The following is a 23531-nucleotide window of genomic DNA, read 5'->3' as shown; positions in this document are numbered from 1 at the left end:
TGAGAGATAGCGATAACAAACTTTAACTATCAAAATCCAAGATGGCTGCCTGGCGGCCATCTTGTTCACTAATCGGTCCCAAAATGCAATATGCACAACAAGGGCCCTAGGGGAACCTACATATTAAATTTGAGAAAGATCCCTTCAGCACTTTTTGAGAAATGGGGATATCAAACCTTAACTATCAAATTCGAAGATGGCCGCCTGGCGGCCATCTTGTTTTTCCTATCAGCCTCAAAATCTGTATGGCACAACTAGGGACCAAGGGTAACCTCCATGTGAAGTTTGAACAAAATCCCTTCAGTAGTTCTCAAGAAATATCGATAACAAACTCCAACTGCCAAAATCAAAGATGGCTGCCTGGCGGCCATCTTGTTTTTCCGATCAGCCTCAAAATCTGTATGGCACACATATGGACCAAGGGGACCCTCCATGTGAAGTTTGAACAAAATCCCTGCAGCAGTTTTTAAGAAATAGTGATAACAAGCATTGTTTACAGACGGACGACGGACGGCGGACGACGGACCACGGACGCAGGGCGTTTTGAATAGCCCACCATCTGATGATGGTGGGCTAAAAATGCTGGCGCAGTGATGATTTAAGTAAAAACAATTTCATTAAAAAATGGTAAAACTGTGGCTCTACTCAAAGCGAAAAAAGGCACAATTTCAAAATGGCCACCAAATGGGCCATTTCTTAACAAGAGGCCCAGAGGGCCTGTATCGCTCACCTGGTTTGTAATAACAAGTCATGTTCTGAATACAGGTTCATTGTTTCTTTTCTGAAGGAATTTGAATATTTACCTCTTATTTCCCTATTGGGCCCCGCCCATCCTGCCCCCCTGGGGTCAGAGCCCAAATGTATACAAGTTCTGTTCCCTTTCCCCCAAGGATATTTGTGGCCAAATTTTGTCACAATTCATGCAGACCTCTAGGACAAGTAGCGATTTATAGGATTTACCTCTATTTCCCCTATTGGGCCCCGCCCCTCCTGTCCCCGGGAGGGTCAGAGCCAAAATTTATAAAAATTCTGTTCCCCTTCCACCAACAATGTTTGTGGCCAAATTTGGTTACAATCCATGTAGAACTCCAGGACAAGTAGCAATTTATAGGAATTACCTCTATTACCCTTATTGGGCCCCGCCCCTCCTGCCCCGGGGGTCAGAACCAAAATTTATACAAGTTCTGTTCCCCTTCCCCCAAGGATGTTTGTGGCCAAATTTGGTTACAATCCATGCAGAACTCTAGGACAAGTAGTGATTCATAGGATTTACCTCTATTTCCCCTATTGGACCCGCCCCTCCTGCCCCCGGGGGGTCAGAGCCAAAATTTATACAGGTTCTGTTCCCCTTCCCCTAAGGATGTTTGTGGCCAAATTTGGTCACAATCAATGCAGAACTCTAGGACAAGTAGTGATTTATAGGATTTACCTCCATTTCCCCTATTGGACCCCGCCCCTCCTGCCCCCGGGGGGTCAGAGCAAAAATTTATACAAGTTCTGTTCCCCTTCCCCCAAGGATGCTTGAGGCGAAATTTGGTTACAATCAATGTAGAACTCTAGGACAAGTAGCGATTTATAGGATTTACCTATATATTCCCTATTGGACCCCCCCCCCCCTCCTGCCCCCGGGGGGTCAGAGCCAAAATTTATACAGGTTCTGTTTCCCTTCCACCAAGGATGTTTGTGGCCAAATTTGGTTACAATCTATGCAGAACTCTAGGACAAGTAGTGATTTATAGGATTTACCTCTATTTCCCCTATTGGGCCCCACCCCTCCTGCCCCGGGGGTCAGAACCAAAATTTATACAAGTTCTGTTCCCCTTCCCCCAAGGATGTTTCTGGCCAAATTTGGTTACAATCCATGTAGAACTCTAGGACAAGTAGCAATTTATAGGATTTACCTCTATTACCCCTATTGGGCCCCGCCCCTCCTGTCCCCAGGGGGTCAGAGCCAAAATTTATACAAGTTCTATTCCCCTTCCCCCAAGGATGTTTCTGGCCAAATTTGGTTACAATCCATGCAGAACTCTAGGACAAGTAGCGATTTATAGGATTTACCTCTATTTCCCCTATTGGGCCCCGCCCCTCCTGCCCCCTGGGCGTCAGAGCTAAAATTTATACAAGTTCTGTTCCCCTTCCCCCAAGGATGTTTGTGGCCAAATTTGGTTACAATCCATGCAGAACTCTAGGACAAGTAGCGATTTATAGGATTTACCTCTATTACCCCTATTGGGCCCCGCCCCTCCTGCCCGGGGGGGGGGGGGGGGTCAGAGCCAAAATTTTATACAAGTTCTGTTCCCCTTCCCCCAAGGATGTTTGTGGCCAAATTTGGTTACAATCCATGCAGAACTCTATGACTAGTAGCGATTTAAAGGAAATATTGACGGACGGACGGACGGACGGACGACGGATGACGGACGACAGATGACGGACGACGGACGCCGCGCCATGACATAAGCTCACCGGCCCTTCGGGCCAGGTGAGCTAAAAACCAAGTATAAAAAAAATCTACTAAAAATAGAAACGTAATTTTTTGCCAAAATTCGCAACTGGAGATTTGCTGTATATATTGATAGATTTTATTTGAAAATCTCATAACTTTTTTTTATCTTTGTTGAAACGAGACTTCAACGGGACTGAAACCTCAGAAGAATACATCCTTAACTTTTGAAAAGATATGAAGATTTTAATCTAAAATGCCAATGGTCGACCTTTTTCAAACTTCAATTTCACAAGTAAATGACCTTCTTTGTATGGAATTGCCACAATTTCCTGAAGAATTAATCAAAAATGCCCAGAAGTTGAGAAATTTCATCAAATTGAAAATGTGAAATTTTGACTAGAATGTTGATGAGAGCAATTGAAATTATCGTCAAGGTTAAAACAAAGTCAATTACAACCTTGAGTATCTGTGATAAAAATAAAAGCATTTCAATGACAAAGAAAATTACAGGGAGCTAAAAAAATTGCAATAAAAAATTGAAAATACATGAATGGAAAAAAATAAAGAAATAAATTATTATCATCAGAAAAATTATTTTCTGGCTTCTTTCAATCAACTCCACAATAACCAGCTGCCTCGAGAGAAATGAATAATCAAGACGGAGCATTCTTAGATCGCTTGGGAAGCAAGCAGGGCTTTAAGTTCCAAACCATTTTCACTTTGATTTTTTTATTTTTGAAATAAAATCCATACCACCAATGACCATTTTGAAATGTTAGAAGAAGATGGAAAATTGTTTGAAGACTGCTGGCAAAATTCTTTATTTCAGCAATGAATACAAATTAACAAAACCTTGTTATGTTTCTTGAACACGCATTCATATTACATGTAATTGCTTAAGGTCTTTATCAGTGATAAAAAGGTGTTGTACAAGGATGGCAACAGTATTATGTAAAACACTCATTATCCACAAAACAAAAGGCCTAAATGGCCTGTCAGTATGAATGTTCAAGGTTTTGAGGATAATAACAACCAAACCTGTCTATTAAGACCACACATGGGACCAAGAACAAGGTCGTTATAAAGAGGTGGTTGCTAATGCAGCAGACACACAAAAATATTGTTATTGATCTTTAAGAAACGAAAACCACAGGAATATTTTTTGTTAACTTATTGATGTCCTTGCTTCCTTATGGACATGCTAATAAACAAGACACAAGTTATTTAACATCCTTCACAGAAATTTGACTTATCATTGGGACTTGTAACTGGGATTTAACAACACAAGCAGCAACATCCTTCACAGAAATTTGACTTACCATTGGGACTTGTAACTGGGATTTAAGAACACAAGCAGCAACATCCTTCACAGAAATTTGACTTATCATTGGGACTTGTAACTGAGATTTAACAACACAAGCAGCAACATTCTTCACAGAAATTTGACTTATCATTGGGACTTGTAACTGGGATTTAAGAACACAAGCAGCAACATCCTTCACAGAAATTTGACTTATCATTGGGACTTGTAACTGGGATTTAACAACACAAGCAGCAACATCCTTCACAGAAATTTGACTTATCATTGGGACTTGTAACTGAGATTTAACAACACAAGCAGCAACATCCTTCACAGAAATTTGACTTATCATTGGGACTTGTAACTGAGATTTAACAACACAAGCAGCAACATCCTTCACAGAAATTTGACTTATCATTGGGACTTGTAACTGGGATTAAGAACACAAGCAGCACCATCCTTCACAGAAATTTGACTTATCATTGGGACTTGTAAATAGGATTTAACAACACAAGCAGCACCATCCTTCACAGAAATTTGACTTACCATTGGGACTTGTAACTGGGATTAAGAACACAAGCAGCAACATCCTTCACAGAAATTTGATTTACCATTGGGACTTGTAACTGGGATTAAGAACACAAGCAGCAACATCCTTCACAGAAATTTGACTTATCATTGGGACTTGAAACTGGGATTTAAGAACACAAGCAGCAACATTCTTCACAGAAATTTGACTTATCATTGGGACTTGAAACTGGGATTTAAGAACACAAGCAGCAACATCCTTCACAGAAATTTGACTTATCATTTAGGGACTTGTAACTGGGATTTAAGAACACAAGCTCCAAGTTTTTTAGTTTTTTTTCCCTAGTTCTTTATAAACAAGGAAACATTGACTATATCTATTTAAGATTTAAAATGGTTTTGTTTTTGTTTAACTCCTAGTTTGTCATTAAGACATATTAAGAATGGAGGAATAAGAATGGACGGACACTAAGAATAGGGCTGAAATGATTAGTAATTTTTGTATTCGATTATTCGGTCACATGTAATCGATTACTAATCGATTAATCGTTTGAATTGAAGGCAACTATATTGTTTCACTACTGACTACTGAAAACGTCCGCCATGTTTTGTTATCAACTAATAATAACACCTACCGTATAATATGACAGAGGACATGCCTTATATAATATAAGCCTACCAACAAATAGGAATAGATTTATTGACAAAACAAATGTATTTTATCCCAAATAAGCTCTGAATTCCGTTCCTGTGTTGTCTTCCGTAACATCGTTTAAATCAAGTCTGCTAACCCGCTGTTTTGACGTGACCTTCACACGACTATCAACCAAATCTGGCCGCCACGGAGTGATATGACCAAATTTTCGTCAATGAACTATTTTATTTCCGTGATCAAAAAAATAAATAAATCAGCAACTCTTATATTCAATTAGAATATGAACCAAAACATTCTTTTTATATAATAAACACATGCAATAGTAAAATTTAAATGTTCAAGATTACTGCTCCTTCCGCTCCCGAGCGTCCCCGGCGGCGATTAGGCCTCCGTGACGTAACAACATGTAGTCGATCGCTAGTGAAAATTGGCAAACAGCGTGTTGCAAGCTTTCTCATGACATCCACTTTTTCATTGATTAATGACTTTAACTTCCACAGAGACGTAATTTAACAAGTATTTCTCACATCATTTAAGCTTTGTTGAGTTCAAAACATGTACATAAAGAGATGAAACTCCAGTCGGAATGGCTTACTCAGAAATCCATGATCTGTCAACGTGTTTAGTCAGCTTACAATGCACTGGCTATGCATGTTACGATAAACAATTAATAAAATCTTTAATCGTTTATCAGCAATTAGCTTCATTAATCTAATTGCCTCTGATTATTCGACAAATCGTTTCAGCCCTACTAAGAATACATGAACACTAAGAATGGAGAGCCACAGATAATGAAAGAATAAATATATTTTAATATAAGAACTTTGAATGGGAGAACAAAATTGCAATTCCAGTCAATGTTATGTACAGAGGCTTAAGTAAGTTCACATCAACCTAACTTTATGACATGAAGGGGTATTCCTGGGAGTATAGTTCGAGAAGACAATGCTATGAAATTTCAGTATATACACATATTTTAACTACAAAATGATGTGAATCCATAGTAAAATCTAAGGTTTCGAAATAATCAAGTTTTCAATAATTTTTAACATCCTTGGAGAGAAAGAATTTGGTTTGATTTTATTTAGCTTAAGGTAGGCTTAACAGCAAGTCATTTAAGGATGTGCCAGGTTTGTTGGTGGAGAAAAGCCAGAATACCCAGAGAAAAACCACCAACCAGCCGTCAGTACCTGACCACTACCCCACATGGGATTCAAACGCAAGAAGTGGAGGGCATGTGTTAATATGTCTAGACATCTATTCACTAGGCCACAAGGGCCTGAGAGAAAGAGAGCAATGGAGAAATGCAAAGTGTGATATATTGTCTGGGAGTGATTTATGTATATAAATTCTGCTTGTGTCACTGTTGAATATCTGTGTATACATGGCTTTTGTGTAACATGTTTTGAGTGACAAGAAATCATGCAATAACAGACTTACTGCATGCTTGTTCACCTAAAGACAGATTCCATCCCTAAACCCCATTCTCCCATTGTTCCCAGTTTGATTTACCTGTACCTATTATGCTTGTGAGTACTTTTCAGTACTAAAATTTCTTTGCTCAATGTTAATACATCAGTTGGTCATTACCAATCGAAAGAAGCACAGGGTTTTTTTTATTTTACAATGTGAAGAGATATATCGGCTACTAATTTTGATGCACCAATATAGAAATATAAATATTTTTGGAGGATATGTAGAGAATGAAACCATTGGATTATTATCAGGCTCTGCACAATTGTTTGAAGACAAATATGCAAATGAAAAAAAAAGCTAAAGAAATTGTCAGAAACTTTAATTGTGTAAGTACCTTATTTTCAACTGCATATATTAATTTCAAAGTGTCATTTGTTGATGCAAAGTTTCCTAAAGAGTTAAAAATTGCCCTTACAATTTTTAAGTTGCTTTTTAGCTATCACATGATAATTAAATCAAACATTAATTAATGAAGCTTTTTATGTAAATTTAATCAAAAGCAGTTTTCGTATTGCATCATTTTTTTAAATCTTTTCCACATAGAGTTGCATGTTGATTGACCTAATCATTAGAACAAGGTGAGTAATGATTATCTCCCCTCTCTTACAGCATTTGTTACCATGAACACATGTCCAGCCCCTTTCATGGTCATGTTATTCTGATTGGCCATGAAAGGGGATTATGTGTGGACTCCACTGTGGTAGCAAGACATTTATTGGCCACACTTTTCCTTTGTGAAAGGTTGGAAGTATGCTGTAAGTGATGACTGTTGAATGAAACTCCTTCTATGAAAGATTAGCCACAGTTAGGACTGAAAAAGGCGACCAGGTCAAAATCTACCCGTAAGTAGAAGTTTTTTTGTTGAGAGATTTATTTCATTTCCTATCACTAATGTCAATCCTACATATAAGTGATTTATTAAATAAAACTTGTATTAAACTATTTTTTCTTATACACAAATGTAACATTTAATCCAATGATATGAGTCATGGCTTTTAAGGGACAGGTTTACTTCCTCCCATAGATTATTTTTATTACAGAGAACATATCTGTTCCAGCATCATACCATAAAGTTAAAGAAAGACAACTCTTACTTTCATCAGTTCTGTCATGAAAAATATGTCTGTGTCACTATTACGAATGCAAACATTATCTCTGTCATTGTCATTTGTGTGGAAAACTTAGACCAAACCGTAAAAGTAAAAATACTAAGAAGATGTTGCTTCACTTCATTATATCATAAATTTATAAGAGTAAAGATTGTAGCTTTGAAGGGACTGACATTTTACAAAGGACAACGTTAAATGTCCTGTATAGTTCATTATAACGTTAAAAGCTAAAAGTAAATAGATGTCGCTTATGCGGTGGAATATAACTGGCTTTTTTTGCAGATATTTTATTGATTTCAGAAGGGGCCTCCTTTCCCCTTGATTTTCATTCTTCAGAAGTGTGGCTAAAGTCAAACCTGTCAACAAAGACAACTCAAGGGACCACGAAAAATAGTCTTTATAGCCAAGTAGTCTTTATACACAGGTCAAAAAGTGTTGATATTGACCATATATGGAACCTTGCAATTCTGACCAACTAAGTTGAATGGAAACTCCTTCTATGAAAGATTAGCCACAGTTAGGACTGAAAAAGGCGACCAGGTCAAAATCTACCCGTAAGTAGAAGTTTTTTTGTTGAGAGATTTATTTCATTTCCTATCACTAATGTCAATCCTACATATAAGTGATTTATTAAATAAAACTTGTATTAAACTATTTTTTCTTATACACAAATGTAACATTTAATCCAATGATATGAGTCATGGCTTTTAAGGGACAGGTTTACTTCCTCCCATAGATTATTTTTATTACAGAGAACATATCTGTTCCAGCATCATACCATAAAGTTAAAGAAAGACAACTCTTACTTTCATCAGTTCTGTCATGAAAAATATGTCTGTGTCACTATTACAAATGCAAACATTATCTCTGTCATTGTCATTTGTGTGGAAAACTTAGACCAAACCGTAAAAGTAAAAATACTAAGAAGAAGTAAAAATACTAAGAAGATGTTGCTTCACTTCATTATATCATAAATTTATAAGAGTAAAGATTGTAGCTTTGAAGGGACTGACATTTTACAAAGGACAACGTTAAATGTCCTGTATAGTTCATTATAACGTTAAAAGCTAAAAGTAAATAGATGTCGCTTATGCGGTGGAATATAACTGGCTTTTTTTGCAGATATTTTATTGATTTCAGAAGGGGCCTCCTTTCCCCTTGATTTTCATTCTTCAGAAGTGTGGCTAAAGTCAAACCTGTCAACAAAGACAACTCAAGGGACCACGAAAAATAGTCTTTATAGCCAAGTAGTCTTTATACACAGGTCAAAAAGTGTTGATATTGACCATATATGGAACCTTGCAATTCTGACCAACTAAGCACTTTTGATAAGACAGATCTGCTTGAAGCTTAAGCTTGTTTGATCTGTTTTGACACTCCTTTACAAGACCCTTATACCACCACCGTTGGTATTTTAGTTGGATGTCAATTTTGTCACAGGAGAGGAGAAAATGTAGCGACCAAACCAGAATTTGAACCCGGGACCTCAGAACACTAGCCAAATGCTGTACCGCTGAGCTACCTGGTCATTGATGACCGAACCAGTTCAATCCTGCTACACACCTTTGCTGTGTCAGCATAGGTAACACAATGAACATTGTGAACTGTGAGTTCAACTACAAACTGGTGAATTTGGTTAAAGGTTCAAACAGTTTAAATGGAGAGTGTGACCAACCGATAATATTAGCCCCTAGTCCCCCAAAATTTAGTGGTGAATGTATTCAAGACAAAATTTGGTGTATAATGTATCATTGATTTATCATATCTACAATTTTTAAAAGTCTTCCAGTATGGACCAACTTTCTTCTAACATTGGTACTCACCTGTTCCGTCTCGACATAGTTAGCACAAGCTCCACTTTCCTCAAGGCCTCGTTTCTTAGACCTTGTGCCTGTTAAGATAATATAGGGTTATATTCATATTTGTACCAGATTCCTTGTTTGATGAATACAGACAACAGAAAATAATGGAATGAGCTGACATCTGATAATTTTAAACATACAACATGTAAATACCAAAATATATGCAATACTGAATATACATTTTTTTTCTTAAGATTTCTCTTGTACAATATACTAGTTTTGTCATTTTCTCTTGAAGTCTTGCTTCATTTTGAGGATACAAGGTAATTAACATGATTAAATTTAAATCTTAAATCTTAAACACAGATAGAACTTTACAATTCTACAAAAATCACAGGACCAAAAAAGAGAAACATACAATGAATGTTTCAGAAAATAAAGTAAAACAGACCTTCATCATCATCAATTGCTATGGATGTTAAAACAGACAAATTTCTTTGTGTCATTGTGGAAAATGCATTTAGTAAATGCAAACATGAAACCAAATCTGACTAAGTGTACAAAATGCATTTAGTAAATATAAACATAAAACTAAATATGACTAAGTGTACCTACCTGCTCTGTGAATACTCCTTCGTGAGATGATCCCCAAATTGAAGTTAAGAGGACCCTTGTTCTTGGTATTACCAAAGTCTGGCAGAGCCATTTGATCAGCAGGACTTGACCCTAGGTCGGTGAACTCCATGGTACATTTCTCCAGTTGGAAGTATCCCTGGATGACGGGAGTTATCCAATGGCTGGCCAATTCTACTTCCTGAATAACACAATAAGAGTTCTGGTTAATGTCTGAGGTAATTTGTACCATAAAGTTTGGTCTCTGTACGTTCATAGCATTCATAACATTAGCTCATGTTCATTTGTTTCGGTTAGTTCAAAGCATTCATAACATTAGCTCATGTTCATTTGTTTCGGTTAGTTCAAAGCATTCATAACATTGGCTCATGTTCATTTGTTTCAAAGCGTTCATAACATTCTTTAAACAGCTCATGTTAATCTAAGGACACAGTGAAAGGTCTGAGTGCAGCTGATTTAAAAGTGTTTTCAATTCTGTGAATCAGAGACGGAAAGCTAGTAACAGAATTTCAGACACATTTACTAGTCTGCTACAGTTCACTGGGATTATTTTTTGCAATGAAAGGTACGCTACAATGGTGAAACAAAATCAAGTGCATTACAGTAAAACGTGTTTATAACAAACACACTTACAATGTATTCATGGTTATAACATTGTGGTTTTCATTCCCCGTCGAAGTTTCCAATAGGATTTTTGTAATATGTGTATAACAAAATCTGTTTATAACAAAGTGATTTCATTAGTCCCCAGAGGTCCATTATAACTGTGTATTACTGTACAACACATTCAGTACCATTGATATCCTTATCTATAAACATATAGGTTCCAGTTTTTCACCAAAAGTTTTTGTCAATAAGATTACATGAAAGTCTCCATGATGAGTTTTTTTTTGTATAACATACTGAAGACCATATTGAAGAAAACAATTCAACAACCAAATAATCAAATTAACATTTGAAGTCTGTTTGATTTAATTCAGACATTTGGTACAAAACACCTATCTATGAAAGTTTCTTGATACACAGAATTTCCCCAGGCCCTTTTATCTAAAGTTATCTAAAGGAGAAAGTCAACAACCAAAATTAAGGTTTCCTTAAAGTTGTATGGTCTATCACTTTCGCTCTTTTTGTCATAGTAAAAACTGTATAAGTGCTATACACATTTTTCTCCGTCTGTCCGAGGTTTAAATTTTCTAATTTTATCACTTTTTATAAAGTTGCAGCAATGGAAGTTTTTTAATTACAAAAGTAAAAAAATATTTTTAACGTGTACACGTAAAAAATAGGCTCGAAAGATACCGAATCATTCCGAACTCTTCCGAACATTGTTGCTACAATCTCGAAGTAATACGAGAGTTGTGAAACCAAGAGAAATGTCAACAATTTTTCGTAAACAAAACACGTGGTCGACCTCAGCTGACTGGATCTACAAAGAAATTAATGCTAAAACATTACAATTTTTGATACACACAATATTGAATTACGACAATGTGTGAATGAGATGTTTCAAATTATCGCTCTGTGGACATAAACCAGCACGATTTGCCCATATTAGCCAGAAGGAAAACGTAAACAAACATATGTGCACTTACGCTAGTTACCTGGATCTCCACGTGCAGGACGTGTTGACGCCAGTCACGTGATACGATTCGGAATTCCGACAAAACCCGAGGTACTGAATATGGCGAAGATTGGAGGTGTTTTATTCAAAACCAGGAATATATTATCCCTAGATTTCGGCTCTCTTATAGGCCGACATATGCTTTTGGGGAGCTAAATCATCAAGTTACATGTCCATGTTCAAATATCAAATGTTAAAACGACATATCGTTACAGTGAAAATTACCAGAAATACAACTTTAAAACTCTCATTAACTTCCACTCTACAAATATGAGAGAGGAATTATCTGACCAAAAGATTCATTAAAGATAATTCACCTCTTCACTAGCTTGCATGTTGACGAGCTCTGTGACAAGGTGACTGTTCCAGAAAAACCGTGGATCAGTCCTCTTCCACATCGGAACAGAACGGTCATATTTGTCCTGATGCTGACGTTCTACACTGTTTGATAAGTCATACGTCTCACAGTAATAGAACGAATCGCTGTCATTGTACATCTTCAGCACTTCCTGTTGCAATAGGAATGAGACAAGGTTATATACATGCAATATCATTAAAGAATTTAAGTTACAAAATTATTACTATTTCAAACAAATTGTATAAGACTGTAATTGTAGATATTGGACAATGTGGTCGCCTTCTAGCTTTTCTCTAGGATGAATTCCCTTTAGTTTAAATGAATTAATTTTGCATAGTTTTTAACTGTCTTGATTATAGAGTTATCACTCCTAGAGAGAGTTAGCTAAACCGTTATCCAGTGTGGAAAGTCCAACACTAACAAAGAGAATACATTGTACATGTAATGTTCTTCCCTAAAGGGCAATAACCATTGCAGTAGGTACATGTGTGTAACATTTTGGTTTGATGAGTTTAAACTTTTACTTATAATACACAACATGATATTGCCCTAACTCCATTCTATTCACAAATAGTATGTTATCATTACATTTTAAATCATGCAGATAAAAGTTGAGAAGTTGGTCCATCATATTTCACAAATGATCACTCTGAGGAAGAAACATTTTATATTCATAAAAATATATCGTATAGTCATAATTATAATGCAACTTTTCATTCGCTATAAAAGTTTAAGATAAAATCTATTGCATTGTATTTTGCAACATGGAAAATAGAAAGGGAAGAATTTATGTCCATATCTATAATCTAACCTGTGAGGTACTAGTTTCAATACTTCCTGATAAAACAATGAGTTGTGATATTACAAGTATACTTGTACATGCATATGTTTGAACTTCCTTGTGACCAACTGTAGCAGAATATATTGCTTTTGTTTTAAACTCACATCAACAATTCTCTTGACAAACTTGTCCCTCTCTTTAAGTTCCTTCTGAAAATGAGTAATTATACATATCAGCAATGTAATCAAAATGTCAATGGACAGGAGCAGACAATTTAGAAAGCATTTCACTATATTAGAGGGTGACAATCTAGCAGATATTTAACTGTACAAGAGAAAATAATCTAGTAAGAAGTCTTAATGGACAAGGGGTAGACAATCTATTAAGAAATGTCACTACAATTTCTGATCTTTATTGTCTACAGAATTATTTGTCATAATACCACACAGACATAATTTTGTGAAATTTCCAGCAACACTTGGAATCTATGTAGTTATATATAGCAATGTTTAAAAAACAAAGTTACAAAAATGTTCTTATATGAAACCTTGATGCCAACATAAATATCGTGTGTAAGACCTGATACATGTCATTCTATGTTACTGTCTATTCCATTTTTTTAATCAGGGAAATACAAATTTACATTATGAAATAAATTCTATTGTTCATTTTCTGGTAAACAGACAAATAACATTACATACCTTTTTTGGTTTAACATTTTCTGCAGCACTTTTAATGGTCTTCCATGTTTTCTGTAAAGCCTGCTGTTTGCCTTCAGCCTGTTGAGTAATCCTTTGGGTCCTCTTCATTCCAAAATGGTGAAGCTTACACAACTAAAAAAGAGAGCACAGCATAAGACATAATCAAAAAGACTAATTATATATTTTTCATTTTCTTTTTTTTTTTTTGCAAAAGAATAAACTGAAACTCATTCATTTTAAGGCTTTGTATTTATATTTGCAAAAATGAGTTTTAAGACTAAAAACTAAACCAAACTGGGTTTTTTTAATGTATTTAATGGAGTTGTTAAAAAAGATGACAAACCCCTAGGTCAAGATCAACAGGTTCTGCTGTAGACAAAGGCAGGACAGTGACTTTATCAATTTTGTACACCTCATGTTCTCCATTTATTTTACCAACTAAGCTTCGTTTTCGAATAAGAATCAGCCTCGGATCCATATCTATATACGAAAGAAAAAAAATCAATGATTATATATTGCAATTGTTCATTCATTTGGCATCAATTTGTACAATTACATAAGTAATACATTTTTATAAATAATAATTATTCAAGCTGCAAACAATTCTTAGCCATAAAAGGGATATACATCAGAGGTATATACATCAATACTTATGCATACATACATATATGTATTTAACGAATAGTGAATATTATTTGAATATTTGTTTCTGCTAAGATGAACCAATAAAATTAGTTACCTGGGTGAATTATCAGCTTCCCAATAACACCATATACACAGCCGATACAGACAGGATTCCAGGCAGAGCATAAATCTAAACCTAAAGAGGAAATAAAATGAAGAAGAAAACTGGAGGATCGAAAGAGTTAATCAAATGACATAATAGAGAGTTATCGTATAAAAAACTATTTCAAATGATTTTTTTTTGTATTACATCATTCCATTTTTCTCTTCAATCTTTTTTTTTTTTTTTTTTTTTTGCAATTCTAATTATTTTTCTAATTATTATCGGTACAGTATATAATATTATCCAATAAAAATAATCATGTTTTTATTGTGTTTTGTATATTGGATGATAAATGATATTAGCAATTTAGTTTCAAAATATATAAATATTCGATCATCAGACTGTATAAACAAAAGAAAAATTCTGCTACTAGTTAGTTTGTCTCTTAATGTATGTGTGCATAAATTATTAATGCGCCTGCTCTTAATGAGTGAGGGAAACATCAAAACAAAAGAGCGATTTATTTACATTATCACATTCACACTTAATGGATTCGATGAAAGGAGATCACTATATACCTTTTTTAGGTTCTAGTGTACCGCGCGCACGGTCGCACCAGAGACTGAAATCTCCATCATGCAGTATATAATGGTCTTCGGTATGATACACCTCCATGACGATAATACGCGATGAAATAAACCAGACGAATCGTTAGCCTATGAATCGCTTATCATTAATTGTATATGGTTGGTAATCCGAGCAAGACAGACATCATATGTGCAGTATTGATGTAAAACGCATCAAACATTCGTCGTCAGCTTCTTCTTCTGTCAATTTCGGAAGTGCACACGTTTTCTAACTCCTTTATTGAAGAGTTCCAAATTATCTCCCATTACCTCGATTCCAGCACCCTTTTCAAAAGAGAACATGTCGACAAGAATAAGAGATGATCGGGTAAGTTGGATTCTTATCAGACACGTTTTCGAGTGAAAACCGTCATGCGTATGTAAAATGAACTGTGCTATCTCTGAAATCAGAGATTTAGATAGTAAATCACTGTTGCTACACGTAAAACAGGCTAAAATGCATTAGGCCTACCATCTTCAACAGTGACCTGGTTTGTGGGTGTTGGCATTGAAACACGTTATTGCGATCAGCTGTATATAATGTCGGTACCATATGTGTAAATGGTGACTAAATTTTTTTTCAAACAGCTCTCATGAAGGTGTTTCTTCAGAGTCTTCAGAAGGTTTTTCGATATCCATTCTATACTATCTTCTTAGCTATTCTTTTCTTCCTTTCTTCAACACCTCGAGGGAAAAACCCTAACTTGCGTATTATACACAAACTAGTATAATACCCCAATTGGAGTATGGCTTTGTTACTAAAAATAGATAAAAATGCTAAAATGCAAAGCTTAATACATTTTCCGATGTTTCATCCTTGCTTAAAGGACAAAAGATTCATTTAAATAAATATGACATTTCATGTAATGATCGACAGCCTGCTTCAGAATGTAAGACAGTAACCCTTGCACTCGTAAGTTATATCAAAGGTTGTATCACCAAAGGAATGTCAGTCTGCACAAACACTAAGCACTCGCGACATATCCGCCAAAACTTTTGAGTTACTAATATATCCTCGTCATCTATGTCCTAGCTTTATTAATTCACGCCCAAATTAATAAGTCCCTTAATTACTGGAAGGGACTGAAGGCCTACATATTATAATATGATACTATAGGCCTAAAGCGCATGAACAGTCAGCTCTATAATTAGAATTTAAAAGTGCCTTACTGGTGGCCTACATATAATACTACAGTACATGTACAGTAAGCCCTATAATTAGAATTTATAAGCCCTTTACTGGTGCCCTACATATAATACTACAGTATATGTACAGTAAGCTCTATAATAAGAATCTATAAGCCTCTTACTGGAGCCCTACATATAATATTACAGTACATGAACAGTAAGCTCTGAAATTAGAATTTATAAACCCATTACTGAAGCCATACATATAATACTGCAGGAAATGAACAGTAAGCTCTATATTTAGAATTTATAAGCCCATTACTGGAGCCCTACATATAATATCACAGTACCTCATACATGAACAGTAAACTCTATAATTAGAATTTGTAAGTTTCTTTCTGGAGCCCTACAAATATAATACTACAGTACAAGAACCGTAAGCTATATAATTAGAATTAAAAAGTTCCTTACTGAAGCCCTACATATAATACTACAGTACATATACAGTAAGCTCTATAATTAGAATTTATAAGCCTCTTACTGGAGCCCTTCATATAATACTACAGAACATGTACAGTAAGCTCTATAATTAGAATTTATAAGCCCTTTACTGGAGCCCTACATATAATACTACAGTACACGAACAGTAAGCTCTGTAATATGAATTTATAAGCCTCTCTCTGGTGGCCAACATATAATACTACAGCACATGTACATTAAGCTCTATAATTAGAATTTATAAGCCCTTTACTGGAGCCCTAAATATAATACTAGAGTACAAGAACAGTAAAATCTGTAATTTGAATTTATAAACCTCTTTCTGGAGGCCTACATATAATACTACAGCACATGAACAGTAAGCTCTGTAATTTGAATTTATAAGCCTCTTTCTGAAGGTCTACATATAATACTACAGTACATGAACAGTAAGCTCTGTAATTTGAATTTATAAGCCTCTTTCTGGAGGTCTACATATAATACTTCAGAACATGAACAGTAAGCCTTATAATTAGAATTTATAAGCCTATTTTAATTACTGGAGCCCTACATATAATACTACAGCACATGAACAGTAAACTCTGTAATTTGAATTTATAAGCCTCTTTCTGGAGGTCTACATATAATACTTCAGAACATGAACAGTAAGCCCTATAATTAGAATTTATAAGCCTCTTTCTGGAGGTCTACATATAATACTTCAGAACATGAACAGTAAGCCCTATAATTAGAATTTATAAACCTATTTTAATTACTGGAGCCCTACATATAATACTACAGCACATGAACAGTAAGCCCTATAATTAAAATTTATAAGCCTATTTTAATTACTGGAGCCTTACATATAATACTACAGCACAGGTACAGTAAGTTCTATAATTAGAATTATTCCACCTCTAATTCAATTCAACTTCTACAAGCACAAGAATAAAAAAAAAAAATGACTTATTAATTAAAATAAATCTTGGCCTATACTTACCTCTACAGTGGAAATAAGAATAGATGTGAGAAATCGAACTATTAAATTGTTTTAAAAATTATCATATAGTGTTTCCACTTATCTGGTTATAATGTATATATATATATCTTTTATTTCATTTCAGTCTCGCGCCCGTCGCCGCCAGAGAAGAGAGATGTCTGCAGGCAGAAGACCTCTTCGTTCACGGATAGTTTTAAATAACACTGAAAACACTAATGGTATAGTTATCACAAATAAAACACTTTAAGCTGTTGTTTCATGCCTCAAAAAGTAATTAGATTTGATGGATGGGAGTGTAATATGGTGTAATTTATGACATGTCTTCTTGATATTTTTATATTAATATGCAATTATACTTATAACTTGCTAACTCAAAGTGTATTGCTTTAAGACTCATTTAAATTCAGCAGTGAAATGATTATAGATATATACATTTTAATATGGCGGTTTCGAGATCCTAAAATGATGTGAGTAAATTTCCAATTTACAGTTGATTAGTCCTACCATTCAGTGATTGTGACATCATTTGTTGTGCGGTTATTGTCTTAACTTACCCACATCATTTTGGGATCTCATAATCCCTGTATAACTATTTATTCTAATTTTGCAATAAAGAGATTTGGCAAAATAGTTATGATCATAACTGTCTCTATAATGACCACCCCGGCAAGTCATTGTACACGTACAGGTCAAATTGTGTTGAAAATGGCCTGGCCATTGGGGACCATGGGAAAGCGGTCTTAAGTAGAGGTAATCGCTTAGGCAGATTGTAATGTATATACATTGAATTCGAAATTACATTATTGGTGGAATTCACTATTATTTTCACTTCATGGTATTATAGTACTTGACAACGTAGATGATTTTTTCTTTATCAAAAGAAAGAAATTTTGTAAAACCATGTGAATTGGCTTGAATGATATATACAAAGAATAGATATGATGAAGTTGATTTCTGTTTTAGCAATGTGTAGGTACCAACCAACTACTTTTAATTGTCATTTACTTATGATATTAATAACCTTAAAGTTTTGTTTCTATTTCAGATGTAGAGATAATTTCTTCACAACCGAACAGGAGCTGTATTGACCTTACAAGTGACACTGGCAATGATTTTATTGACCTTACCAGTCCCATCGCTACAAATGCTCCAAGTCATCATAACACAACAGATGAATCGGTCCTTTTTGTATGTGATATTTGTAACACCTAAAAAGCTAATGATGGTATTGGAGTAATTACTATTCTGCCTTTGCATAGTGCAGAGTTATTTCCCTTGCTGGTAGGTATCCATTGTGAGGTCATTATTTTGTGAGCAAAATTCATGTCCTTTTCTCTAAAGTATGATGTCAGCTCGCAAACACAATATGATGTCACAATCAATCCCAACCTACAAGGGTAGATAACTCTGTAATATGCAATGCTTGGTTGTTAACAAGAGTGGAAGCTTTGGTGATATGATCTATGCAGTATGCAAAACTGGACTTATTTGTTTTTAAATAGTGCTTATATGGAGATGTATATTGTGTTGTTATTTTTTATAGTGAAAGAAGGTATAATAATCTACATGTAGAGATAATCCATTATTTTGAGAAACCAAAACTTGACCAATTAAATAAATTGTTTTGGGACTGTAAATTATGATACAGTAGATCGCCTATAAATTTACATTATACTTGATTTAATGAATTTATTGATCTATGATTGTAAAAGTTGATATTAAAGGTAAAATACATTAATTTGAAATTTGACACGAAATAGATCTCCAGACAATAACACTTGATGAAATAGTGAATGATTTCTGGTTATTACAGGTCGGCGAGGAGTCTGTCCTTGACCTGTCTGGTGACTTGTTGGTAGAAGAGGATGATGAAGTGGCTGAAGCAGTTGAGAACCTGTAAGTGAATCTGATAAGAAACACACTCATAACTGGTTACTTGTGGTACAATGTTTTACTTATAATTAGGAGGCTGCAGTGGTTATTTGGTTATCACTAATCCTCCAACTCCACCTCTGGACTGTGAGTTTAAAAGCATTTTTGGCAGTTTCTATGTACTGATTGCAGGTTGATGGCTTTTCTCCAAGTACTCCAATTTCCTCTTCCTAAACCTGGCGCACTCTTAATTAAATTACCTGCATAGTAATTTGGTGCTACATAAAAATGTACCTAAACCTAAAAGTTTTTCGGTTTATCAATATAAATCATATCAACAACCAGAGTTATTTACAGATATTCAATACATTGTACCATTAAATGCAACTGCCCTACATAAGATTCAAACTTGCTACTTGGAGGTGGAGGACTGGTATAACACAGCCAGGGGAAGGTTGGAGACCATGTTTACTGATGCTATTAAAGAAGTGATATATTATGTTACCATGTTAAAGATTTTTACGGTACAACTGGTATTGATATTGGAGAGTGTAATGGTGTAATGTTTAAAATTGTTGAATCTTTGATCTGTGGTTTTGGTCTTTCATTTCATTTCATGGGTGGAAACGTTGTAATTATATTTAAACATTTAGCACACAGAACAAAAATCACAGTGATATGTCATTTCAAATATAGCAACCACGAAAACAACATGAACCTTACGTAGGGCCCAGCATGTAGGGCGTGTGCATAAAAGTCAAAACACAACGTTGAATTTATAAGATGCCTAACACTGATCCTGATATAAGCTAGTATGCAATTTATATTACTGCAGAATTAACTCAAGGCTTACAAGGGTTAGTGGACCTATTCTACTGTAATTGATAAATATTATTAGCCAGTCCACTATCGATCTGGTACCATACAGGTTAAGTGAGTTAACGTCGCAAATTTGATTTTTGCAAGCTTAACATAGCGTATCCTGCTAGTCCGATTGTTGTTGATTGTTAATGATCTCAACACACTAATTACTTAATTAATGTACATTTTTTAAACAAATAGATTTCAAATCTTTTTAAATGTTCCCTGATAACTAATCATGTGTAATATCTCAAGACATTGACATGTGCACGTAGTAGGGCGGACCGACTGCCGATGTTTTAGACATCTGCAAGATATTTTAGTTTCAGGTTTAAGGTGCCATAAAAGAAAACAAACACGATGCGTTTTTAAATGTTCTATTATCGTCAATACAACACTTCTTTGTGCAAGATACAAGCATTTTAGGGAATAATTGCATTGAAATGTCACTGTTCATGACATCACTTTTGGGACTGCCCTGGACCATCGTTTTTCCTCCCCAAAAAAATTATGGCGCAAAATAAACTGATAGTAGATTTTTTACACATAATCCCGCCCTACAAAGTACCTGCGCAAATTACGACTGTGTGCGGCAATACTACAAGTTTTAACGGTATAGCAACCACGAAAACAACAAACAAAAATTACACAACACAAGTAAACTTCATGTTATAGTAAAGATTAACCAGGTAAAATTTGTTTTCCTTACAGGTTCACACCTGACCTGGATGATTCCATAGCATCCTTACCTGGTAATAGAAAGGTTACCTGTCCTGTGTGCCTCGACAGTGATGAACGGGTAAAGTCATTTATCATGTTATCTATTATTTCCATCGACTTTCTACCAACATTAGATAAATAAAACAACAAAGAAAATGTTACTGTTTGGTTGTAATTCTATGTATTTATTTAAATATAAATTTCATGTTCAAGCTATGCTAGTACACTGTATATAGTTCGAATGTGTCTGGTTATTTTACAGATCTTCTACATCTACAAAAATAACCAGCTGGGTGTGATATCAGAAATACTGTAAAGCATAGAATGTTAATTGCTACTGATATTCGTGGTCAAAGCTTTGAAATTATTTTGTTTCTAGAACTTTTCCAGACAACCTATACAACAATGGAGTAATCCCAAAACTACCACAAAACCAATGAAAGTTAATACAGAATTAACATAAAGTTACAAGATTTTGTAACTTTGCTATTTGTTTCTGAGCTTTAAAAGCATTCAAATTCTAGAAAGATGAAAAAGTATACATATATCCTAAAGTGGCATAGATAGTGTCTAAAACCATCTGTCATTTACTTAACGGACTTAAGGTCTGTTTGGCCTTGTATTCTGTATGCCTGTGTTTGTTTGTAGATAACAAGAAGTGGTCGTCAGCTTAATTCAACGACATGTGGACATATCTTCTGTAATGAGTGTATTGAAGGTGCCATCCGGTCCCAAAAACGCTGTCCGACTTGTCGGAAGACACTATCTCGACGACAGATTCACCCAATTTTTCTATGATTGGAGGGATCATTTGTGAAGCATAAACAATGTGATATCAGTTTAAGTAATGTGATTTATATAAAGTTCTTCAATAATTTGTATTAATGTGGAACTTATTTTTGTGGCATGACTATTCTGCTTTAGAAGATTCTGACCTAGTTAGAACAGTTTTTTTATTCAGAAACGTACAGTAGACTTTTGGTAGCACTTCAGTTGTTATATTGAATACAGCCTTTCATTTTTTTTAATATATAGAATATTCTTGAATAGTCTTATCTATTGGAGTTGCCTCCCATTGATTCATATTGATAGTATTGGCACATTGGTGTATGTGTTTTTATCATAAATTTTCAGTTGAATGAAATCAACAATAAGATTTAAGTATATTTCTTAAGGACATAGTCATATGTTTCTGGAAATATTTTATGTCAACTAGATTAAAAAGGATTCAATTAGGGTTATTCTCATCATTATCAATTGTTTTTCAACAAAAGGAGTTGAATTATTGTCAAAACTTGTCATCTTTTCAAAGACAGCAGGACTGTCATATAAATGAGTTGTCTGATTATTTAGTTACGCTAATTGCATTGTATCACATCAAATGCTTTGATTTCAACCAGAGTTCGAGAAACACACTTCAACTTTACTTTGAACCACATTGATTGAAAAATAAAGTGTTTGTGATTTTTTTTCTGTATTAACATTGCTTCGTACATCATTATATTAGTTTCATGTGTACAATGTGTAGATTTGTTTCTAGTTCATTCACATTCACAAGTTTCACCCGCATTTACAAATTACAGAGTTAGCTGTCCTTGCAGGTTGATATTCCTCAAAAAAAAAATGTCTGTTTAGGGTCACATCAATTGGCAAAAAATAGGTCGGAAGGACAGATTTTTTTTTTTTTTTTTTTTTTAGTGTCTTTCACTTGTGACCGGAACTGGAATCTGGGGTGTAAATCCAACTTTTTAAAAAAAAATCCTAGAAAGAATTAGGGTTTGTCGGGTAACCCTTAACAGACATTTTATTTTTTTTTTGGCATAAGTCGTGCTTGTTATTGCAAAGTCACATTTTCAGTCTAAAGCAACATAATTTTCTCTCACAAATAATAATGTCACAAGTGATACCTTTGAATTTCCCAAAAGGGCAGAAAAAAACAACAAAAAAAACAAGGGCAGACAACTCTGTTATATGGAAAGACCGAATACATGTACCTGATTACCAATATGCATACACATTGTATTAGTATATCATTATAATAATTATCTCTGTATATCTACTATGTAGCAATACCACATCTAACAGTTTAATATTCACGATTTTTTATCAGATTTTGTATGAACTGACAGTAGCAAAAATTCAAGAAACATGTACTTTATTTGTAAATATTGTTATTTTATCATGTGTAGCATTTGACTGCTTCCATTATACTTAGTGTATAGGGGATTTGGTGGGCATGTGTCTTAGGTATCTGACATTGTTTATGACTATTAATCTTCTACCGTCTGAATGTACGACATTAATGGGGCAGTATTAAATTATACCAGGTACTCATAACCAGATTTAGAAGGATGGTTTTCATAAATGTTCTCAAAGCAAAAACAACAGGAAACTGCTGTAATAATTGAGTGACACTCTTTTGAGTTTATTTTGTTCTGCTACCTATTTAAAGTCATTGACATTTAAAGGGACATTTCAGTCTAATGAGAACATTAATATTTGTACAATAATCAGAAAAAAAACCAGTTTCTAGATGGAAATTAGATCAGTCGTTTTAACCCCTGTGATATGCCTGAAACAGCCCATGGGTTGTGACATGTGTGTAAATGTTTCAAACTCGCTACGATCGCTGTCCGCCATTACACAATGTGGTTCGAACTAATTTAAGGAGGTGGAGGGTAGCCAGAGTATCTGAAGAATAACCACCAAATTA

The 23531-nt window shown here is 34.7% G+C and overlaps 2 protein-coding genes across 2 annotated transcripts in view; one reads left to right on the top strand and one right to left on the bottom strand.

The window, feature by feature from the left end:
* Positions 1 to 15001, bottom strand: part of LOC138335038 (phosphatidylinositide phosphatase SAC2-like) — a 380613-nt gene extending 365612 nt beyond the window's left edge. The window contains exons 1-8 of the mRNA XM_069283936.1: positions 14713 to 15001; positions 14147 to 14227; positions 13751 to 13887; positions 13408 to 13539; positions 12871 to 12915; positions 11885 to 12076; positions 9929 to 10127; positions 9335 to 9402 (exon numbers count right to left, since the gene is read on the bottom strand). Of these exons, the coding sequence (XP_069140037.1) occupies positions 9335 to 9402; positions 9929 to 10127; positions 11885 to 12076; positions 12871 to 12915; positions 13408 to 13539; positions 13751 to 13887; positions 14147 to 14227; positions 14713 to 14809 (951 nt within the window). The 5' untranslated portion in view covers positions 14810 to 15001. The remainder of the gene's footprint in view (positions 1 to 9334; positions 9403 to 9928; positions 10128 to 11884; positions 12077 to 12870; positions 12916 to 13407; positions 13540 to 13750; positions 13888 to 14146; positions 14228 to 14712) is intronic.
* Positions 15002 to 15015: 14 nt separating this feature from the next.
* On the top strand, positions 15016 to 23296 carry LOC138335039 (E3 ubiquitin-protein ligase RNF4-like). Its single transcript, XM_069283937.1, has 6 exons — positions 15016 to 15088; positions 17490 to 17583; positions 18411 to 18553; positions 19179 to 19261; positions 20810 to 20897; positions 21467 to 23296. The coding sequence occupies exons 1-6, from the start codon at positions 15062 to 15064 to the stop codon at positions 21614 to 21616; spliced, it is 585 nt and encodes a 194-aa protein (XP_069140038.1). The 5' UTR covers positions 15016 to 15061; the 3' UTR covers positions 21617 to 23296.
* Positions 23297 to 23531: the final 235 nt, after the last annotated feature.

The sequence above is a fragment of the Argopecten irradians genome, chromosome 11, assembly GCF_041381155.1.
Source record: "Argopecten irradians isolate NY chromosome 11, Ai_NY, whole genome shotgun sequence".
In the NCBI taxonomy this organism is placed as follows: domain Eukaryota; kingdom Metazoa; phylum Mollusca; class Bivalvia; order Pectinida; family Pectinidae; genus Argopecten; species Argopecten irradians.
This window is presented reverse-complemented; position numbering and strand designations above follow the sequence as displayed.